Source organism: Biomphalaria glabrata, chromosome 5 (assembly GCF_947242115.1).
Source record: "Biomphalaria glabrata chromosome 5, xgBioGlab47.1, whole genome shotgun sequence".
NCBI lineage: Eukaryota > Metazoa > Mollusca > Gastropoda > Planorbidae > Biomphalaria > Biomphalaria glabrata.
Window position 1 is genome coordinate 42,382,581 of NC_074715.1, and position 24,808 is coordinate 42,407,388.

Below are 24,808 nucleotides of genomic sequence, written 5' to 3' on the forward strand. Positions count from 1 at the left end.
ATGGCAATCCAGGAGAAAGCCAATGGCTGAGAACAAAACCACTGGCTAATGCTTTCCCCGGACCTGGTGCTGACAATGCCAATTACTCTTACACAATGCTTTAATGTGTCGCTATTCAATATGATCTCATTAAATGGCAAATAGAAATGATCCACATAATTGAATATTGTTGACTCCTTTCTATGTCCTCCTCACTTTCTCTCTCTCTCTCTCTCTTTTACTCTCTCTCCTCTTTTTCTACCCCCCCCCCTCTCGTGAATTTTTTTTTTTAATTTGTCAATCCAGTTTTTTAATCTTTTGTTATGCAGCGGATTTGCTCATTTCGTTGTCTCACTATTTGGGATCACAGCGCTGTCTTCTATGCATCAACCCTCTACAAGCCAAACCTCTATAACCTTCTACGCATTAGCCCTCTCTTGACTACATGACAAACCATCTCTTGACCACATGAACAACCCTCTCTTGACCAAATTTTATTCTTCAGCTTTAAATTTCACTTTTTTTTTAAGCAAAAAAAAAAAAATGTTTTCAATGAATTGTTCAATGTTGGATCAACGAGCTCTGAAATATTAATACGCAGTCATCGTGGCGGAAGGATATTATTGTTGTGAATGGACTAGGCATTGTTTAATGCAGAACTGTGTTTGGACATTGTTTTTACCCTACTAATTTCATGTCAATTCATCAATTCATATAATTAACTATTTTCATAGAATGTTCCGAATGACAGTTCAGAGCCCATACCACACGACAAGGCAGCCATTATTAGATAACCTGAGAACTATTTAAAAATGTCATAAGCTGCTTAGGCCATAAAACGAATTTAAACTTTTGTACATAAGTGTAGGGAAAATTGAATTCACCAAAAAACAAAATCAACCAAGGAGTTTCTGGTGATTATAATTCGATTAACATGACTGTTGTCAATAAATAATGTGGAGGGCTAAGGTTGTTATTAACATTTTTCTAATTTCTTAAGAGAATGTTCAAACATTTTTGAAGCTAAAACATCTCTGTGAGTCTCAAGTAGATGACAGCCATGCGCTGAGAACATACTGATCCGGATATGGAATTATTAGTGACAAGTTTCAGCATTAACATAGATTGAGCCTTTTTTTCCCCCAGATCGTCCATAAGTATCAAGTCTTTAGTCACTTTATTTGCATTAATATTGAATAAGTTTAACCTTTTTTTTTTAATTTAGAATGAAAGCAACAGAAACACAGATTGCAGAGTAGTGCTGGATTTAGACTTCAAAAGGCCTTTTGGGACATATAAAAAATGCAGATGTCAAATGTCAGTGCTAAATATTTTTTAGGGGCCCTAACCTATAGCTGGTGTTGCCTATAAGTGATTCCTGCCCTGTGTATGCGCTGCATTTTGTTACACTGTCAGAAGTACGTGTTCGATAGGGATTAACAAACTAACGAATGGATCACAGTGTAAGGTAGATAAATAGTATGAATGATAAAAAAAGATTATAAGATGAATGATCAGGCGTCAACGATATCCTAAATCAGCGCCCCACTTAAAGAGAACACAGCGCCCAGTCACAATTTCCCATTTCTACATCTCTCGCAGCAAATGAAACAGATTCATCTTGAGAGTTATCACTCTTGGTTCCTGACCAAAAAGGCGGGAATGAAACGATGTGCTATCTATCAGGAGAAGTAATTCACTGGGTGCACTTCCGGTTTTATCCTTGCTTAACACGCTTGTCACAACATTGAATTGACCAAACTATTCATAGACACGGGAAACAGAACCACACAGTGTCTGAAACAAAGAAACATTTCTTTGGACGACAAAACAAAAGAAAAACATTTTTTCAAAGACGAATAAAATGAAAACTTCAAACAAAAGTTTTTATTGCCATTTAATATTTTATTTACATAGCAAACGACTTAGAATAAAACCGCTGCATACTAGGCAGGTAGAACCTAATGTCTTTTTTATAGGAAGCTATAAAATTATAACTTTTTTTTTTATTTATGATGACTGGAATTATTAGTTATTTCTTCACCCAGAGTTCAACGTTTGATTGTAATTGTATAGCGGTTTGAAAATGGACTATAAATGAAAACTAAAATGTATTCTGTATAAGTGTATATCCATTGTGGGATGCTTTATTTTGAAATTTTTCAGCGCCCCCTGGTGGTGATACGTTTGTGTTCTTGTACGTTTTGTAGCCAAATGTTTTGAATGTATAAATTGTGCAAAGACCGAAATAACAAACGACTCTGATCTAAGGAGGAAATACGTTTAGTGGCTCGAATAGACCTTAGTCACAAACAATTGCAACACTAAAACAAAGACCTATCATTGGGAGATTTTCACAAAAAACAATGTCAAGGTTGCTGAACTGAGCGTCAATGTTGCCAACTAAATTTAAAAAAAATAGCTTAGAGAATTTGATTCTGTAGTGAAAAAAAAAACAAAAAATGTAATATGAATTTAACAAAAAAACAACATAATTCATCAGCACTTCCTGTAGTCTGTACACCGGATACACCAAAAAGCTAGCCATTGATATTTTTTCCGTCGATGATGAACATTTCTAATCAGACTCTCTGGGACTCTGGGATAAGATTTCAGATTCATTTTGATTCGACTTTTCTTGATAGTTTACGTTGAATTTGTTCATTTCCTACCTTTGAATGTTCTGAAAACAGCTTCTCTCTCTCTTTCTCTCTCTCTCTCTCTCTCTCTCTCTCTCTGTTTGTGTGTGTGTGTAAAACAGAGATAAAGAAAGAAGAAGTAGAAAACACGGACAGAAGATTGAGAGATTAGGCAGGAGAGGAGTGAGGCTGTGTTATTAGAAGTAGCATGAGACAGACAGACAGAAAGAGACAGACAAACAGATACAGAAAGATGCAGTTAACATGTAATAGAGTGAATCAGCGAAGCGAAGAGAGAAGGAAAGAGTGTCTAGTGACGTGAAGAAAACAAAAAGGTGGGAAGGTAGGAGGTATTCAATGTACAATGTACTAATGTGTTGTGTGTCTGTGGTAAAATTGAATTTTGAATATTTCTTCTTTTTTTTAGTGTACACGTGTATGTTTGTGTGTGTGCGCGTGTGTGTGTGTGTGTGCGAGTCTATATCTATGCAATACTTCCTGATTGTTTTCGTTCCTGTTCTTACATCAGCCTCTAACCTCTGGCCGGCATCAGGACGATACTTAGTCTCATAGAGGACCAGACCCACAGGGTGGCAGATAGCCACTGACAGAGAGAGACAGAGAGAGAGAGAGAGAGACAGACAGAGAGAGAGAGAGACAGAGATAGAGAGAGAGAGACAGACAGACAGACAGAGAGAGAGAGAGACAGACAGAGAGAGAGAGGGAGAGAGTCACTATCTCTGGCAGTAGGTTTTGTTGCCTGTTAACTACCGACTTGATATTCTGTCTTTTATTCCGTAGTTGGCGCGAAGTTCTTGTGTGTATGTGTATTGATCTGCGTGTGTGTGTGTATTGATCTGTGTGTGTGTGTTTGCTAGTTTGACCGGTTGTGGCATTCATTATTCTCTCTCATACATACGTGAGTAGGAAGTATTCAATAAAAGTCACACCATGGGGGAGCATCACTGGTGTAGAATGTGTTCTTTATTGTGTTCACTTTATGCCCGAGTTTATCAGCTTCACCTCCTGCTACTGCTTTCTATATACAGTACTTCCGCCACTCAACACCTCCCTCTCTCTCTATCTCTCTCTCACTCTCTCTCCTTTATTTTAAGTGGTTCAGCATTCTACGTACTCCACGGGGTGATTGTTTCTGGAATACACCTTTGTTTTCTGCAGAGACGCTCTATGGGACTCGGTGATTGGGTGAATCAATGCACACAAAAATATCTAATAATTTAATTAATTAGTGGTCAATAAATAATTTTGTTTGATATAGAAAAGGGAAATAATCATACAATATTGAGATATATTTCTGTAAATGAGTAGTTCTTCCACCATATTTTTTCCTTCTTTTTTTTTCTTTTATTGTATTTGTAATAGTTTGCTTGTTTTAAATGTATATTTCGAAACAATTTCGCCATGGTGACAGTTTCTCACATCGACAGTATTAATTTCATTATACTACTTTCAACTTTCACACACATCAAATCAGCTCTTTAACCACTCTCTGTTTTCACATCAGTGTAACTTCCAACTGTACTATATAACAAAACAACATATTAGTTTGCAGTTCCCTTAAGACTTTGATCTTGTCTGATGTGTAGATGTCTATATTATATGAAGTGGATTTGTACCGGCGTTGTAAAAAATACTGACGTCACTATCCTCCATCAAAGCGACATCGTATTTTTTTAAAAATCTTTTCTTTGACCTTCAATGAAAGGAAGTGACGTATCAGTTTGGATGGAGATGGCGTGTTTGACAAGGTCACTTCCGGAAATCTCTTCCCACGGCAATTAAAATCACTTGTTTAGCTAGCTGATTCCCCATTTTTTAAAAAATATTTAAGGATTAAGTTAAAACTATTTCTTTTAAGTTTTGAACAGTTTTGAAATGAGTAATGATCACCTTTTTTTTTTCATGGTTTATCGGGCCACATATTTATGAGCGTAACTTTTCCAGACCTTGTGATCTATCTACATCTGTTTCTATGGCCGATATTTAATGAGGGTAGCATGTGGCCGATTAACCGCATCCCCCAAAGTATATTACGTATCTTTTTTTTTTTAGTTAGGGCGTTCTAATCTCCAGGCTCAACATTTCAATCTTTAAAGTGATCCTTTGTTCGGAATTCAAGCACTTTATCACTCGGCCACCTCCTCCTTCGTAGTTAAGAAATGTTTCTCTAAAGATGTTCAGGACCTTGAATTCATTTTTGGGCAGTGAATCTCTCGGTACTGTCAAAGTGTCTAGTACAAGCTAAAACAATTTACACTTTACTTTTTGTATCCCTTATCATGATCTATAAGAATAGTAAGCAACAGATAATTCCTATTATTAATTTTTTAAAATATTTTTCTCTGTCTAAACCACCTCGATTTTTTTGCTCAGACCAACCCCAATCCAACCTTTTACCCCCCCCCCCCCCAAATCCAACCTTTTACCCCCCCCCCCCCCCCAAAAAAAAGTCACTTATAATTTAGTTTTCATTTTTTTTTTTATTTGAAAGGGAGAGAAACGAGTAATTTTGGTTACAAGAAACTGCCCAGAGTTATCTAATGGATTCTGCACCCACGCTACATCGCAGTGAACATAATGGTTTAATAGCCTTATTCCCGTGGCGAGGGGGGAAAAAAAAGATTTAACTTGAAAATTTTTATCTGGTCAGATATTTGTATTGAGTGAAAAGAGAGCTGGGGCGGAATGGAAGAGAGAGTGATGAGTGGAAAGACTTGAAGACAAAAAAAAAGAAGTAGAGATGTTTGTGGAAAGAGGCTAAGATAAGAGACAAATTTCGATTGTTATCTTAAAGGGGGTGGGGGGCATAGAGTTTGGAACCTAATAATGCAGAGGGAAAACAAAAGATTCTACGAGAGGGGGAGAGTTGGGCGCATGGAAAAGAGAGGGGGGAGGTGGGTGCATGTAGCCAATAGCTGGAGAGTATGTTATTGAAGGAATTCGCTGTGATGGAAGGAGGGATAAAACTCGTTGGGAGACCAGGAGGAGGAGAAGGAGGTTTTAGACGAGAGGTTTTAGGGGATGGAGAGGTTTACGTTGCCTTTCCTCACGGCCATTATCCCGTCAGTACAAATTCACAATGGCGCGCTGTCATATTTTCTTGTCAGGGCTCTTGAGAGATTTCCCGCTGTTGCTGCCTCTTTCCAACTGGACTTTCAGTTTCCAGTACATGCTATCTACGTCACGTGTTTGCGTGTAGACGTCACAGCGAACAGGAATGTGTTTAACAATAAGCTTAACATTATGCATAGATGGTATATTTGTACATTGACCTAGTCAAATATCCTCCTAATGAACAGTGCTACTGACCAACTATTCTAATTAGCGAATGAACTGCCTGTAGTAATAGCATATAAACAGTGCTACCGACCCACTATTCCAATCAACACTTGACCTACTGTTTGGCGCAGAAACATGTCTATCGAGCAAGTCATTAATTCAACTAAACCTAGATTCTAGATCTAGCCAATGGAATTTATTTTGAATCCCCTCCGATATAAACTTGACGTAAACTAGTAGGCCTTTACGTTACGTCATTGTTATCAACTGAAGTTTGTGTACTGAAAACAAGGTGTATTCTCTGTACACATCAAGAGCAAGTGTTTAATGTACATTTCTTTACCCAGAGTGTTTTATTAATTAAATATCAATAGCAAGTAGTGTTTGTATGTTTTTTATATAAGAACTCAAAATCGTTGACCAAGCATGCTGGGACTGTTCAACTTAGGCATGATAAATCCCCGGTCGGGCAGGGCCGTTTGATATATAGGTATGATAATTCCTCGGGCTGTTGGATATATAGGCATGATAATTCCTCGGGCTGTTGGATATATAGGCATGATAATTCCTCGGGCTGTTGGATATATAGGCATGATAATTCCTCGGGCTGTTGGATATATAGGCATGATAATTCCTCGGGCTGTTGGATATATAGGCATGATAATTCCTCGGGCTGTTGGATATATAGGCATGATAATTCCTCGGGCTGTTGGATAAATAGGCATGATAATTCCTCGGGCTGTTGGATATATAGGCATGATAATTCCTCGGGCTGTTGGATATATAGGCATGATAATTCCTCGAGCTGTTGGATATATCATCCCCGTCCTCACCCATTCAATCACGGTCGGTCGGTCGGTCTATCCTTTCATGTTGAACCGTTGGGGTACCACAAATGATCTGTCGACTTTCATTCTCCATTCCTCTGTCTTTTGTCTTTTTCCATGACAGGTCCGTCCTCCAACTATTAATTTATTTTTAGTTTCTAATTCAGTTACTTAGGGCAAAAATATAGAAGAATGCAGGGAAGATCGAAATCTACACATTGTATTCGCGAAGAATTTTTGCTAGTATTTAATACTGTTTGAAAACCTCTCAGAGGTCTCGGAAGCTTGTCTATGTGTTGGCTGCTAGCTTGTATACATCTAATCTACTTTATCATCCAACACAACGTTTGACTTGTAGGACGCGGGATCCTTCTCTGAAGAAAGTCTAAACAGACTTCTAGGAAGCGGGATCCTTCTCTGTAGAAAGTCTAAGCAGACTTCTAGGAAGCGGGATCCTTCTCTGTAGAAAGTCTAAACAGACTTCTAGGAAACGGGATCCTTCTCTGTAGAAGGTCTAAACAGACATGTAGGAAGCGGGATCCTTCTCTGTAGAAGGTCTAAACAGACTTCTAGGAAACGGGATCCTTCTCCGTAGAAGGTCTAAACAGACATGTAGGAAGCGGTATCCTTCTCTGTAGAAAGTCTAAACAGACTTCTAGGAAGCGGGATCCTTCTCTGTAGAAAGTCTAAACAGACTTCTAGGAAGCGGAATCCTTCTCTGTAGAAAGTCTAAACAGACTTCTAGGAAGCGGGATCCTTCTCTGTAGAAAGTCTAAACAGACTTCTAGGAAGCGGGATCCTTCTCTGTAGAAAGTCTAAACAGACTTCTAGGAAGCGGGATCCTTCTCTGTAGAAAGTCTAAACAGACTTCTAGGAAGCGGGATCCTTCTCTGTAGAAAGTCTAAACAGACTTCTAGGAAGCGGGATCCTTCTCTGTAGAAAGTCTAAACAGACTTCTAGGAAGCGGGATCCTTCTCTGTAGAAAGTCTAAACAGACTTCTAGGAAGCGGGATCCTTCTCTGTAGAAAGTCTAAACAGACTAGAAGAATTTAGTGATCACTTATTTAAGAACTGAATTTCCTGTCATTTCAGTTATCTCCCTTTAATTCCAGGTAAAGGTCCATGCAGCTTCCCTGAACACTGGCGGGGCAGGTGGTTCCAGCAGGGAATGGGGGAGATAGAGGTGACCAACATCAATATGACTGAGCATGGACACTGCGTCAGCCACGATGGCAACAACAAGTATCTTCTGCTGAACAGGTAAGGTCAAGTTCAGTTTTAACGTCATACACAATTGTATCCACCAACAAATATTTATAGTCCGAAACAAGGGGAAAGTTTGACTAGGTTTTGGTGGGGGGGGGGGGGGGGGGGGGCTAGCTATACATCTGTGTGTTTATCAAGTTATGATCTGCTTGTGTATAGATGGAATCAGAATTACAGCGGTGTAGTAGGACAGTGACATCAGAGAATTTTTTATTAATCCTCGCTGTTCAGACGATGGTCAATATGTTTAGATTCAGCCAGCCTGGAAATATGGGCTCAAATGCAGGGTCAGCAGTGGGGTAAATTAAGTTTTGTTAATGTGATCCTATTATATATATATATATACCGTATATTGTTTTTTTACTTGCACATCTTTGTTTATAACTTTTGCAATGAAATCTGTTTGGATTTATGTGGGTCATAAATAGCATAAATGTTTACCAGTACAGTTTACATTGTGATCAACTTATATTGGTATGAGTTACATTAGCCAAACTTACTGCACATTTCTTTGTAATATACTTTTAAAATGTTCTTTTGCGATTTTTTTGGTATGATATTCATATTTTGCTAATGTTTGTTGATTATGTTATTCCTATTGTGCTTATGTTTGTTGATTATGTTTACTATTAAAAATAACTAGCCAAGAATTATTCCAAGGCGTTGCCAGAATGGAGATGAGTTGAAGAAAAAGAAATGTCATCATTGTTGGGGAAATGATAAGAGGTTGGTCGTTGTGCTGACCACATGACTCCCTCTTTATCCGTCCAGCTATAGAAACAGATAACCTTTACATTATCTGCCCTAAAGATCACAAGGTCTGAAAAGGCTACTTTACTTACTAGACATTAATAATGGACTTCGGCAGACTTACATCAAGGCACATTCTATTCACCACTTCTGCTGTGACCATCGCCTCCAAGCAGTGCTCAATTTCAGCTTCCTAGTGTCCAGTACATCTAGTTCTTTCTAAAGTACTACAACTGAACTTTGTCCTTTTGTAGCATGTGTGTCTTTTAGTAGTCACGGTAGGTCCTGTTGAAAAGAAGAGAGAAAGAAAGTGGATGTGTATGAGACAGAGAGATAAGAACAAGTTGAGTTGGGAATTCATACAAACGGATATTATATTTAGTGTTGTTGTTTTTTTTTTCTGTTTGTTTATCCTAATATTTCAGATTCTATTACAATTAATCACAACAGTCACAATCAGTTACACTAATCAATCACAACAGTCACAATCAGTTACACTAATCAATCACAACAGTCACAATCAGTTACACTAATCAATCACAACAGTCACAATCAGTTACACTAAGGAAGGAATATCTTGTCACGACAACAGAAAGATCTAGACGGAGAGCCTAGTAACTAGAGAACAAAAAGAGTCTTGACCTTTTAACTCGCCAGTCAGGAGGTTCTTCTAGAGATACCAGATGTATCAGGGCAACCCCAGACATGATAGACGCATTTAGGCAATCCCAGAGAGGGTAGATGTATCAGGGCAAACCCCAGACATGGTAGACGCATTTAGGCAATCCCAGAGAGGGTAGATGTATCAGGACAAACCCCAGACATGGTAGACGCATCTATGCAATCCCAGAGAGATGTATCTGGACAACCCAAGCGATGATAAATGTCTCTGAGGATCCCCAGAGGTGGGAGATGTATCTGATGGCATCCCCAGAAGGGTATATGTATCTATGTAACCAGAAATGATAAATGTAGATTTATCTGGGCAACCCTAGAAAGGGTAGATGTATCTAGACAACCAGAGATGGTGGATGTATCTGGGCATCCCCAGGGATGGTAGATGTATCTGTGCATCCCCAGGGATGGTAGATGTATCTGTGCATCCCCAGGGATGGTAGATGTATCTGTGCATCCCCAGGGATGGTGATGTATCTAAGTAACTCCCAAGATGGAAGAAGATGTATGTGAGGAACACTACTGTTTGTCTTTCCTTATAACTCTTTAATGCTATTATTAAGTACAGAGAGAGAGAGAGAGAGAGAGAGAGAGGAGGGGAAAGGGATTAGTGAATTAAAAAAAAAATTGAATGTTAATGTATATAATCTTTAAATTAAAAATAAAAAGAAACATTGATTCGTGCTTTAAGATTTGTAATTAGCATTTTTTAAAAAGGGATCCAATCATTGCTGAATGTCTTTAAAGTTTTTCGTTCTCAAAGCTTCTCCTTTGCATTGGCATCTCATCCAATTAAAACACTTGTTACAACAAATGCTAGAACACATTTAATCCCGGGGCCATGGCCAAAGATGAAAGTGTCTCTCCTCTCCCATCTTCTTAAGATAAGATCCTTACAAAAGAAAATTCGGATTAATTTTCCTCGAATTGAAAAATAAACTTTAAAAAAATGTTTCAAAAAGCAAATACAAATCTTGAAACTATTGCTTGAAGTAAATGAATGCTTTTGTAGATAATTTTTGTATTGTCCTGAGAGTTAATTGTTCGCTTCCACTGGTTCATCTTTCTTTGCTGTGTCCTTAGACCGCAGACGATCAAACAAGTCCATATTCACCTTGTTGTTGATGGGCACTAACGAAATACAACTATTTGAGCCCAGAGATTTATAAAGGCCGTTCAAACACATTTTTTTAGGTATGGAGATATTTGAGAGGACCCCAGCGAGAATATGTTTGATAGAAAAAGGGACAAATGTTTCTTAAATGGTGTCAACTTCTGCTTTGAGGACCGACAGAGTTCTTGTTGTCCCGCCGCGCAGACGTGTTGTCGCTAAATTGGCGATTTAAAAACATGGATTTGTGTAAGGCAAAAAAAAAAAAAAGATGGAAGCAAAGAGAGGGTGGGGCAAGAATGGCGCTCTCTTGAAAACTATGACTCAATCAATAGGCGTGTTTCCGGTGGATAACACCCGGATGAGTTTTAACGAAACAAACCTCTCCACATCGATCCGCGAGACGAATCTCGATTTCAATCCTCAAAGAAAGACTCCTCGGCCCCTTCGGCCTCCTCGGCCACAAAAAAAAGAAAAAAAAAAGATTTCTATAATATAAAATTTGGAAGTTACATTTTTTAAAGGAAAAAAAACACAATTTTGAAAACTGTTTAATTTCTTTATTGTCAATGAAATTAGGTTTTCACCACAGAGTATACATAGGTCTGTGGTTTTCACATAACATTGTTTTCAATTCATAGTATTTTTAGGCTAAGTCTTAGAATCAGGCTGCTTTATTGATCCAGATAGGGGTAAGGGTATAAGTAGCCTAGTATTGTAAAAATTATAAAGTCAATTTTATTTTACTTCCTACATCCATTCATCCCAGAGGCAGTACACACCCCTGGAGGCCCCACATCTTTCCATTCTGATCTATCCTGAGCTTTTCGTCTCCATGTCCGAATTCTCAGCTGTTGTAGATCTGCCTCTTTCTCCTCAAGCCATCGTACTCGTGGTCTGCCCATTTGGGTCCGGGGCGCCAGTCTTTTAGTTTTTGTTGGTAGACAATCACTGTTCCTTTGTTCTCTTTCTTTCCAAGTGATTTTCTTTACGACTTTGAGAGTTTGACAAACAACAACAGACTTTTCCTGGGACTAAAACTTGTGAGCTTTTCGATTATTAACTGCTTTCTGTTTAGTCATCTGCTAAATTTAAAATGATCTAAAAATAACCTTTTATATGCCGTTATTTGACCAGTGTAAAGCCTTCTTTTTTTCATTTGCTGCTTTTCCTGACTAGAGTTTGTTTAGGAAATGATTTCTAGTTTTCATGAAAATAAAAACCAGAGTCTCACAAGGCGCTATTTGTATTTCTTTCATGACGTAACTACCGGGAGTCGCGCTTTTATACTGCGAGTCAAGCGTGGACGTTTGCGATGTTTACTTGGAGTAATCGAGTGTGACAAAAGGGAGGATCTCCTCCTGACCCGGGCCATATCTCGTATTACATGGGTATCGATTCCGTCCTAAACAATACACCGGCTTTTTTTTTTTTTTTTTTCACGCGTTGGAGATCATGACAAGGACCGACTCGCGGATTGACCCCCGAAAACTTAATTATAATCCCCGTTTCTAATTAACTCTAAATTTTAATGACCTCATCGTGTGAAACTATGGAAGACTGGGGAGGGAGAGGAGGACTCGTAATCTGTCCCTCTCCCTGCAAACTTTGTCCCTCGGACAATAATCTGACCTCATGGCCTTAAATTATCTTTAAACTCCCTCCATTTGAAATCTTCATTTTTTTTTTAAGTTTTAAGCCTTTTCATTACACCCTCTTTCTCTCGTTCATTCCTTCGTTCGTTCCTTCGTTTCAGCTCTTCTGCTCTTCCTCTATGTCTCTTCTCTTTTCATTTCTTTCATTTCTCTCTTCTTTCCATCTCTCCCAGGCTCTAACTTCTTTTTTTTTTTTTTTAAGTGTTTGTCTATTTTAAATTTAAATCTCTGAGGTGCAGTTATTCACACACTCTCCGAGTGAGCAGATGTTGCCAGGAGGTCACTCACTGTCGCTGAGAGGGGGGAGACGCTGATGGAGGAGTAAGATGAGTTTGTGTGCGCGGTAGGGCGGGTGGGGTGCAAGCACTGATCCGAATTTGTAGAATGGGTATCAGCATTTTTTTTTTTTAGTAATTAGGTTTCTGCGCATGTGTGATCACGGCTTATCGCTGGAATAAGAACGGCTTAACGTCTATTTGTGGACAACATTTTGAGCACTGTCACCAAGTATGCTAATTGCTTTTTTAAATGTCATTATAACCTTTGAAAGAAAAAAAAAACGATCTTACCAGATTTATATGCTTTAGTATTAATGCACTTTGCGACGCCGTTCCTGTGATTCATTAGTCTGTATTTAAAACTGTTGCCATATTGGCTTACCCTAAAATTGTACAAATATTCTCGGATGAAGTTAAAACTTTGAACAATCATTCATTGGCATAGACAAGACATCAATCAATAAAAAAAAAGTAACCAATTAGTCAAATAATTACTGGTAATTAGTTATTTTATTTGATAAAAGAAATGAATCCTTCAGTATACGGCTTAATATGTAGGGTTTTGGCCCCTTAGATATTTCTCCCCCACACATTCTCGGATCAAGTTGACACTTTAAACACGCATTTAGTTGTACCGAACGAAATATGAATCAATTAAAAAACTTAACCAATTAGTCAATTACTTATTGGTGATTATTTATTTTGATGGATCCCGATAAAGGGAAATAGCTTTTATATTATTGAGAGATGTAGTTGTAAGTTGTTTTGAAAAAAAAAAAGATTTTTTAAATGTTTTGCTTGTTACATTTGTATTGCTTAATTTTATTTGTTTGTTTGTTTATTGTGTTCCATAACAAGACCATGGAAGGCGATTGTTAGAACCAAACCACTGTAGACCTAACAACATCTTCGCTTCCAGTCAACTCGGCCCATAAACTGTTACACAATACTTCATCCTCCTGCGAGATTGGAGATTAGATGTCAAACATGATCACATTTAGTAGACCCGTACGCCCCTTTACTTTCTGACGCCCACCGACCCTCCCCCGCTGTCGCTTCCATCCAAGATTACTGACGGTAATGTTAATTTATCTTGTCAGGCGCCATAATTATCAATTGTGTCCAGCGACGTGGCGGGCTGGGGGAGGTAACCGGCGTATATCTCTCGCTCTCCTGTTTCTATAAAATATTCACACACTTACGCCAATGTCCATCGTTCGACTAGAACGTATTTAAAGCTTTTTTTTTTTTTTTTTAAATAAATTGTATTTAATGAACAGAGACAGACCTTGTATGCGGTCAAACAAAACATCAGCGTCACACAGACGTAGACACAGTTTCGTGTCCGTAGAGACCAGGGCCGGATTTAGATATGATAATGCCCTTGGCTATTTGAGATATAGGGCCCATTGTAATCAAAATAAGGCAATGTATTCCTTTACTTTGTCTTCAAAGCGAATGAAACTATCACTGGAGCCATTTATGGCCGGCTCCCGAACAAGTGTGGGCTCTTAGCTAAAGCTTATGTAGCTTCTAGGTAAATCCAGCACTGACATAGACAGTTCTACTCTAGAAAAATGACCTACAGAACTAACTCATATACCGCACTTTTAAGAGACACAAAGATGAAAAAGTTTATCTAAGGGAAATAACTCCACATTTACAACTACATCTCTCAATAATTTAAAAACTATTTCCCTTATTCGATATCAACAATGACAATGAATAATTGTGCAAAGTTTCAACTTGATCCAAGAATGGAAAGTAGAAGAAATAACGTGTTCAAGATTTGTACCAGACAGACAGACAGACAGTGAGTTAACAAAAGTTTTATAAAAATATAACAAATTTAACATTAGTGTTTGTATTGAAAGTTTCAATCGAACATCCGCCCGCCCCCCCCCCCTTCCAGAACGAGCCGCCACTGTCATGCTAATGTTTTGCCTCTGAGGCGAAACCATTTCCTTCTTAATAACAAGGTCTACTTCCATACACCTTAGCTCCGGCACTAAAAGGATAAGGGCATTGGTTCTCGCAACTTGTATTCTTATAGTGCCTGAGAAAAAAAAATAGATTGTCTTTAGAGAAGTTATTTCTAGACATTGATCATGCCCTAACCACTACCTTTGCCGAGATTTCCAGCAATCTTCCTGCGAAGGTCATTCCAAGGACGAGCCAGTCCTTTCCTCACCTTGCTAGCACCTCAGTTCTTAACTAATCGATAGTTTGAAGCTGGTTCTACGGTAATACCCAACGAGAACACAGCATCCAAGCTCCAGGGCCGATGGACAATTAGCAGCACACGTGCTTGACGTCATTTCCGTGTCCAATATCGGGCCTTTCCAATTTTAATACGTGCTGCTTGCGGACGGCCCGGGGAGATAATTGAGGTTGAGCTAATGGACAGCTTACTTGGGCACAGGGAGGACATTGTTATCTCCCTTAGCTGTGATTAGTTGGATTTTTAATCGCGCTCTCTGTCCAATCAATCATTCTATGTATCTATCTATGCATCTATGTATGTACATGTAACTACGTCTGTCCGTCCGTCCGTCTGTCCAACCATCCATTCTTCTATTTCAGTCACCTTACTCCATTAGCACGAATGTCTGATTACATGCCTACTTTTATTTTCTGTGCTAATGCTATCATAAAATTCGTTCGCTCTAATATTGTTATATGTAATGCACTATTGTATGATAAATCTTCTCAATGATAATAAAGATTATTTTATTATCATTGAGTCTATTTTAAAATCTTTATCAATCTATAATAATGTATTGATCCATCTATCCAACCTATCTTTTGTAATCTCTGACTTATGTCATATATTTTGTGTAGCATTCAATGTTTAATTTGCGCGTATTCCTCTCCCTAAAATCAATTAATACAAAATATCAGGTGACCGAGCCTCGCTCGGATGAATAATTTGTTAAGGAAGGATATATACCCGAAGTCATTTTGAGATTATTTTTGTACCAGGTGGCCGAACCTCGCTCTGTTAAATAATTTTGGAAGGTTATATACCAGAAATCATTTTGGGAATATTCTTGTAATTACGAAAATGAACGATCGGATAAAGACTACTAATCTGTTCTGTTAGTTCTAATTGTAGGCCTAATTGTACATATCGATTAAATTTAAAGTCTTTTAAGTCCTCCTACAATCCATCTTTTGCGTAAAACTATTGTAGGCTTACTATTATTGGCTTGGAAGAAAGTCTTTGCAATGTAACTTCTCTACGTTATAGGGTAAAACATGCACTTAGTGACAAAGTAAAATGGTGCATTTTTTCTTATTAGACTTAAATCATGGCATTAGTTTTCTAAAGAAACGTTTCCGTGGGGCACCTCTGTTACGCCAAACAATATGCTCGTTACCCATACGGGATACGTGCCCTGCCCAGCCTGACTGTCGGACTATAGGAAGTTCATACCGGCTTTTACCATCCATCCATCCTAGTGGTGCTATGGCCTGCTTTTACACATCCATCCATTCAGATCTCTCCTGGCCCTAACTCCAAGATATTTACCGAAGTTTATAGTTAAATCATAAGAGGCTGCAGTGTACGCAAACTCGTTGACCGCTAGATGGATATCATGTTTAGTGTGAGCAAGTAAGGCGTAAAGAAGTTGTGTTATGACCATTTCCTTTGTTTTGGTACAGGAGAGGTAGACACTGAAGCATGAACACATGGTAATAATTCACCAGCAAAATAATAATAATAATAAAGCTTGTTTTAGAGTCCGAAAATTAATGAGGATTGCAGCTGTGACCTACATATCTTGCCACATCCAGGTCAAGCATAACCATTGTCCGCGGTGCTCGATTAAGATTTTCTTTTAGCGTCTGCGTCTGTCCTCGGCAGCAAATTTTCTTTTGGTCTCAAATGTGTATCCGCGGCCTTTGTATAGAGGGAATTCTTTAAGTCCGACAGTTACGCTGGACAGAGCAGTATCCTGTATGGGAGACGAATCTCAGACGAACGTATGCCAAAGGTAGTCTTTTTTGGTGAGCTAACAAATGGTCGACGTAACACCGTAACGCTTAAAAGACCAGTTTAGGCGCCAACTTGCCTTAGCTGACATAGAAGATAGCACAGAACGAGACAGCTGGAGGTCACCAGCAAAACAAACAACAATGTAAAAGGTATTTACACCACTCTACGCAATTAAAGAGTAAACAATTTATTAAGCACTTAAAACAATAACTAATCAAACATCGGCACATTTAATTTCATTACTTCTCTTTCATAGTTCAAATAATAAATCAATCTACAGTAAGATGGTGCGCAAATGTTTAATTAGGTCTAATGGTTCTTTAAAACTTGTTCTTGTTTGCAAAGAAATATTTTAGTGTACTGCGATAAGCCTAGTGACGTAAGCAGCGTTTTTCCCGTTTACGTCATGGAAAATTTTCATTCATAAAACATTCTAGCCAAAATTAATTTTTCGATAATGAGGCATTTTCAAACCGATATAACGGTCGACCTCGAGTTTTCCCGATGTGGCCAATGAGTTGAGAATTTTTTTCTCACTATTATGCACATACCGTGAACTTTTAAAGAAAATCGTTAGAGCCGTTTTCGAAATAAAATTTATATATATATATAAATATAAATATATATACATACATACATACATACATACAAGAATTGCTCGCTTAAGAGTATAGGATTATATACTCATTTTAAATCATTCAGTTATTGTTATAACAACTCAACTTATTTCATAGTACAATATAGCACATTCCGAAAATGGTCGACCAAGTCCTCCAAACTGATTAGTTGCGACTGGTCAGACTAAATATGTTTTTGTTCACCAAATTTCCCCTCTCTCTCTCTCTCTCTGCCTTCCTTAAGAGTCATGATATTCTATACTAAGTTAAGACTACTAAGTCCACATTGGTCAAGCTAAGTGGACAAACACTCAGAAGCAGTGCTAGACTAGGAGCTCTGGTGAGATACTGCATTGATCTTCTAAGAGGGACACCATGTTCAAAGAAAAACAGTCACAAAAATATTCACCTTCAACTACACCCTATTCTTTTGGACGGTTGGGGCACCATATATGATCCGTCGACCGTCCTTCTCCGTTTCTCACTGCCCTTGCCATGAGTAGTCTTTTCTATACACCGGCCTGTCCATTCCTTACTATGAATTCCTTAATGACTCACTCTAGTCACGTGACTTACTTTACAGAAATATATTTAAACAAATAATGACCCACATAGCAAACAGAATGCATCGGTGCAGATACAAGAGGGAGGGGGGGGGAAGCTTTACCCCGTGGGGCATGAGAGATAGAGTATAAGACATGTGTTTGCTCTGGACGACTACACTCCTTAAATCCCGTCCGTTCCACCCCTCAGAACACAAACACACACACGAACAGAACTAGATTGTCCTTTTAAGCATCTTTGACTTGACGAGCATGTGGTGACGGTTCTTAATCCTTAATCAGTGACCTCATCCCCCCCTCCCCGAAAGCTGATTGACATTGACCTTCATATTTATTATTTTGTTATTTGCTTCTATTTCAGGGCCAAGATGTGCTACGTCTGTCTCGTGATGACGTCCAAACATCACAACTTGATTCAGTACAAGAAAAGTAAGACTAATACTTCATCTGCTATTTTTTGTATCTGTATCTGTTACGTTGTACCTGTATCTGTCACTTTGTATCTGTATCTGTTACTTTGTATTTGTTTTTTTGTATCCGTATCTGTTATTTTGTATTTGTATCTCTTATTTTGTATCTGTATCTCTTATTTTGTATCTGTATCTATTGTTTTGTATCTGTATCTCTTATTTTGTACCTGTATTTGTCACTTTGTATCTAATGTATGGTCTCTTCATCCATATTTGTTTTTTGTTTTGTTTTTTGTTTTGTTTTCTTATGTAATCTATCCATTTTAATTGGGTCATAAAACTATGCATCCTGGGGAAAAAATGGTGATGTTTTTCAATTTATGTAGGTCATAGGGGGGTCTTCCATAACCTTTTACACCAGGGGTTCTCAACCTGTGGGTCGCGACCCCCTTGGGTGTCGATTGACGTTTAGCCAGGGGTCGCCTAAGACCATCGAAAATGTGGATTGTTATTGTCTACTCTTCTATTGCTGTATGTGTGTGTGGGGGGAGGGGGAGGGGGGGTCGCGTTTTGGAGACTAGTTATACACGTTCATACCATCCTACACACACAATCACACACACACACACACAGAGACATTCAAATGAACACACACCCCACATCAGTGCAGCATTAGGGCTTTTGTTTTTCTATCTCAAGACTATCGGACATAAAAAGCTAGTTGTAACACCGCCATGTTTCCAGTTGAGCCAGAACCCACCAAAGAACCAGATCCCAGGAATCCAGTTCTGCTAAACATGGCGTTCTTTTCGTGACAGAGAAACAAATTTCCAGATCCTTCCTAGAGCGAGCTCAATTAAAGATTTTGCTAACTACAAGTTACCAGTAACTAAAGTTACAACTCTCCAGAGTTACTGGTCAGTGTCTACATTTGTCTACGTCATATCCACGTGACTTAGCACGTGCGAAACAAACTTAAAGCGGAAGTGAGTCACGAAAGAACTAGGGGGAAAAAAGATGGAGATATTGCGTGATGTGATGAGGCATGTAGTAGACTCAGTTGTGGAGGGAGTGATGCTATGAGAGGTAGAGAGAAAGAGAAGAGCGAATGTATTGTAGAGAAAGAGAATAAAAGGCTGAGAAGTCGAATGAAAAGCTTGGAGAGTGAGAGAAAGAAAGGCAGAGAAAGATATAAAGAAAGGCAGAGAAAGAGACAGAGAGACAGATAAAGAAAGGCAGAGAAAGAGACAGAGAGACAGATAAAGAAAAGCAGAGAAAGAGACAGAGAGACAGATAAAGAAAGGCAGATAAAGAGACAGATAAAGAAAGGCAAAGAACAAGACAGAGAGGGAGAATAAAAACTAGAAAACTGACAGAGAAAGAGACACATAGTAAGAGAGTATTGTAGCGCTAGTACTAGTAGTGGTAGTGGTAATAGTATTAAAGGAAAGAGCTGTGGTATTGATAAGAACAGAGATAGAGAGAGTGATAAAGTACAAGTAATAAGTACAAACGGAATGAAAACTTAAGACCTAGTCTATGACCACATCCAATTGAATGGTTCAAAAGATTTATTCTCTCTGGTCTGTAATGGTATTTTCTTCAATAGAGAATTTACCAAAATTACGTCACTTAGGATCCCATTATTATCTCCTCCTGCTGAGTATCGATCGATTGCAGTGGACATAACTCTGTGCTGCTTTTACCGGAAATGTATGCTTTCTGACTTGTCTCCATCACACCCCCCTCCCTCCCTCCCAAAACTAGAAACAAAAAAAAAACATGATCTGCAAGGGAGACACCAATAAACAAGTGTATATGAGAAGTAAGCAGGGGGGAGGAGGAAGTAACGGGAGAGAAGAGAGGCAGACAGAAAGAGAGAGAGAGGTAGAATATAGGGCCCTTCTAGCTTGCTAATTCTAACCGGAAGTTAGTATGTACTCTAAGCCGGAATAAAATCCACATAGCTATTATAATCACGTTTTATTGTTTCATTGTTTTTATTACCCCTACATTTTTTAATGTCAGCACTAGGTCACTGAACTAGAAAAGTGATTAGAATATCTTCAGTCTTCAAAGAATTCAGTGGCTGACATTAACATCCTCTTTAAGCCAGAAGAACGTAGATGTCGCATGGAGCGCGTCTGCTTCGAATTTGTTTTTTTTTTAAACTTTGTTATTGTTTGTATTTGTTTGTAGGTTTTTTTTTTGCGCGCGAACGGGTCTTCCCAGCATCTACACAATCCTTAGATAACGACTCCTGGCTTGGTCATGTTCGCCGGATGGAGGACAATCGCATTCCGAAAGTCATCCTTTGTGGGCAACTCGCGCCTGGCTCATGAAAAACTTCGTTCTCCCCACCCACCCCCTCACAGCATTTGGATGTAAACAAACGAGACCTCAAAGCAGTGAATGTTGATACTGAATTTTGGGAAGACATAGCCCTAGACTGCATACTATGGAGAAAGATGGCGACCAAGAAAGCAAAGGACAGTGAAAAAACATGGGACTCAGCTCTGGAAGAGAAGCGTGCCAAACGAAAAATGGCTGGCTTCTTTACCACAGTCACAAGTAAACGTGTTTTGCGAGATGAACAATAGTCGTTACGACTGAAGGAGGCCAACAGCGGGTTGTTGTTGTTTTTTTAAAATTCTTTGTTGTTATTTGTTGCTTATCATTGCTGTTGTTTTTACACATCAGCAAAAAAATTCTTAAAAAATTGAATTTGTTAATGTTTCAATACCTCGTATGGACTGGATCATTCTTTCCAGAATTACAAATACGCTACCCCTGGTCCACCTTCCCGAGGTAATTAATGATCTTAAATAGACGTCTGGTTGTGGGGCTACCTTCTTGATACGTAGTGTTCTCAAATGTTGACCTTCATGACAGCAAGGTGAAACCCTGATGAAAAATTACTTTTTTTAAAGTGCTTTTATATTGGCCTCTTTCTGTCTCAAGCGCATTTTTCCTTATCTGAGAGACATGTCTGTATAATGGATGCTCCGAGTGAAAAGGATACCGGTTCTATATACACCTGACAGAAAGCAGATTATGCAAAGATGTAAACTTATACCACACACACACACACAAAAAGAGATATAGATACAAGAGAACATTTTTTCTCTCCCTTGGCGAATTATCAGAAGGACGCTGCAAGGATCCCATCGTTGTGTGTGTGTGTGGATATGCTTTGAAGATCTCGCTGAAATCTCGAGTTAACACGAGGGACGAGATATCCGCTTGAGAAATCACGTACCGTTTATCTTGCATTCTCGTGGGGAATGGCGACCTCTCTTTCTGCCAGGTCTCTTTCTTCCTTTTAGATATGCATTTCTTTTCAACTCACAGTGCGTGCTCTTATCAATATGTAGGACTGTATGTTCGTGGAATGGAAGAAACTTGTTTTTATGTCTTTAGATTAGATATTTTTAAATGTTCAAATAATTTTGAATGAAAACTGAACAAGAAAGGAAGAAGTAGAAAGTAGTCGAATGTCAACGAGCGCCGCCATCGCTATCCCAAGATTTCAGGAAGACGTTTTTTATTACTATTATTTCCTTCCTGCGTGGAGAGCTCCAACTCCTGCAAACCGCTTTGCATTCTCATCACGGCCTTCAGCAATTGAACTGACACCAGATATACACTCTCGTGATTGCACATGGGGTGAAGAGGAAGGGTAGGGGGTCGATTCTCTCCCCGTGGGGTAAAGTTATAGCCCTTCAATACAATGTTGCGCCCTACAGCGTTTGCACTCTACTTAAACGCTAGACATGAAAAACACAGGTAAACAGAAATTTAAACACATTATTTGAATTCTTGAACTCTAGTGTTAGATATCTGATATTCTAACTGCATCAAGCAGCTCCATGTTTTCCGAGGCTCCATCGAGGGCCCAGGTCAAATTGATACGCAGAACTTGATCAACATTTCTCTAAGTGTAATCTTTACATCTTTACGTGTAATCTTTACATCTTTACATGTAATCTTTTTTTTTTTTTTTTTTTGCAACATTCGAAAACATTTTTTTTCTAATCAGTGATTTTTGTTTTCTTGACATATTTTCAAACCAAGACGTCTCGGATTCTCGTGGATTTCTAGAATTTTTGTTTGTGTGATTGTATCTATTGCGTAAACTGATTACTTAGCAATTGATAAACTGATTAGTTGGCCATTTTTTAACTGATTAGTTGACAATTAAATTAATTGATTACTTGACTATTAATGAATTCATTAGTTGACTATTGATTAGCTTATTGGTTGACCATTGATGAATTGATTAGTTCAGGACGCCTATGAGTCCACCGAGCTCTAATGGGTACTTGAAATTAGTTGAGGAAAAGTAAAGGCGGTAGGTCACGTGACACCCTGCTCGTAAACTGTTGGCAAAAGAAACAGATGACCTTCACATCATCATAGATCGCATATCAAATACCATATCAAAAAGATCAGTTCATTAATTACCGAATTAAAAGCATTGTTATTAACCGGTGCAACCATCTATGGAAAGTGAAATTAACAATTACATTCTAATTATAATCTAGTTTTCTTATTACCGAGCATTAGAAATAACCTTTGTGGATATGGTCGCCCCCATGCCAAGATAAGGGTAGTTCTATTGAACGCTGTTTGTGTCTACAAGTTTCACTGGTAACTTGGTTACACTGCTAGAAGAAAGATGTCTTCAGTCATTTAAGACAAAGTCCTCTGCTGCAACCGTGCAAAGAGATTGGACGTGCCAAGTTTTGCCCGCTGACCTTGACACCAGATAGTCCGGCTCGTCACCTTCTTGTTGAATGCAAGATTTATTAAAATGTTTGAAACCCCAAACTTCCGGTGTTGCGTCCTGAAGATGTCTCTGCCACAAGGGAAGACAACTCCCGGCAGAGATAATCGGTCGAGAGTTGTGTCACATCACGGAGCGGCAGACACACGGAAACACACACATGGAAAAGTCAGCACCACACACACCAGAGATTCACTTTTCTTTCAAGCGTACAAAGATATTAATAGAGAGAGAGAGAGTGTGTGTGTGTGTGTGTTTATAGGCAAGTAAGAACATGAGCTGAAAACTGCAGAAAAGATTTATAGAAAGAATGGCTCGATATTTCTATTCGATCTCCTCGCAACTTAACCTACACACACACTCACACATACGCATATTCATACACTGTGGAACTTGAATGTCTTTAAGATCATATACGTTTTTGAAAACAAAGAAGTAAACAAAGAAACGAATAAAAAACAAAGAACTTTAGAAAAATATTTTTCTTCTTTTCTTTTGTCAATCACGATTTCTTGTCTGTCTGAATTATCTAGTTGTCTGTATTTACGTCATTTGTCTTGTATTGGTTGTCTGTATTTACGTCATTTGTCTTGCATTGGTTGTCTGTATTTACGTCATTTGTCTTGTATTGGTTGTCTGTATTTACGTCATTTGTCTTGCATTGGTTGTCTGTATTTACGTCATTTGTCTTGTATTGGTTGTCTGTATTTACGTCATTTGTCTTGTATTTGTTGTCTGTATTTACGTCATTTGTCTTGCATTGGTTGTCTGTATTTACATCATTTGTCTTGTATTGGTTGTCTGTATTTACGCTTTTTTTCTTATGTTGGATGTCTGTATTTTCGCTTATTGTCTTGTGCACATTCTGTCATTAGAAAATCCTATTTTCGAGACTATGTCTTCATATTTCAACTCCTTTAGAAACAAAGAGGGTGATAAAGCATAGAAAAGACTGTGTATGTGTGTATGGAGGCCTGGGGGGAGGGGTAAAGGCAAGATAGCTAGTAAGAAAGAAATGGGGAGGGGGAGGGGTAGACTAATACTGCTAGATAAAGAGTTTCTGGCCTTTATATTGACCATAATATAAATCAATTATCTTACTGAACTAATAAAACAACAATCGGTTAACACTTACTATAACGATTGTAAGAAGTTGTTTGGTAGATTACACGATGTAATGAGCCTCTAATAGCACTCACGTTCTTGCGCGAATAATTGAATAAACTCACACTTTGCTTTAAACTCACGACCAGCGCTTCAATGTCTAAAAAAAAAAACAAGTCTAGAGCAATGCTAATGTAAAAGTTAATGACCCTTTACAGAAAATTAAAACAAAAAATCTTTTATAAAATGTACATTTAATATTGAGGATCAAAGTCGATTAGTTGATTAGAGGTTATGTCCCTTTACGTCATGTTTTACTTTACCTTGCCTAGAAATACGTGTCATTGTTCGTGTGTATTCTAAAAGATATAACAAAGCCAGAACAATTAAAGTAATTTTTTTCAAATAGAGAGCTCCTAGAATGGATGAATTCTATAAATAACATTCAGACATGATTATAGAACTCATACAAGTTGCTGTGTATATTTGATTGGGCATTGAAATGAACTTTCCTATAACTAAATCTAAATTGTTCTATTTTTTGTTTAAACTTGATAACTTTTTAGAGTTCTTTGATCTACGGAAATGTGAAGAAGCATATTTTACGAAAGCTCTCAGAGATTAGAATATTATCTTGTGTTGAATGGCTGGTCTACATTAATCAAGCGTGGCGCTCATATTTTGAAGATACGAATAAATATTCATAATTGATATACTCATGACTGCCTACACTAGTTCAATATACTTTAGTTTGAATGTAGGTAAAACTGAGTTACTAAGAACGTTTAGCCCTATGTAAAAATGGCGTCAGCGTGTGAAAATAACGTGATCAAGAATAAAATAGGCTT

The 24,808-nt window shown here is 38.2% G+C and overlaps 1 protein-coding gene across 1 annotated transcript in view; it reads left to right on the forward strand.

Moving 5' to 3' along the window:
• Positions 1-24,808, forward strand: part of LOC106062903 (uncharacterized) — a 327,773-nt gene that overhangs the window by 273,734 nt on the left and 29,231 nt on the right. Inside the window, exons 4-5 of the mRNA XM_056030660.1 lie at positions 7,858-8,005; positions 18,022-18,089. Of these exons, the coding sequence (XP_055886635.1) occupies positions 7,858-8,005; positions 18,022-18,089 (216 nt within the window). The remainder of the gene's footprint in view (positions 1-7,857; positions 8,006-18,021; positions 18,090-24,808) is intronic.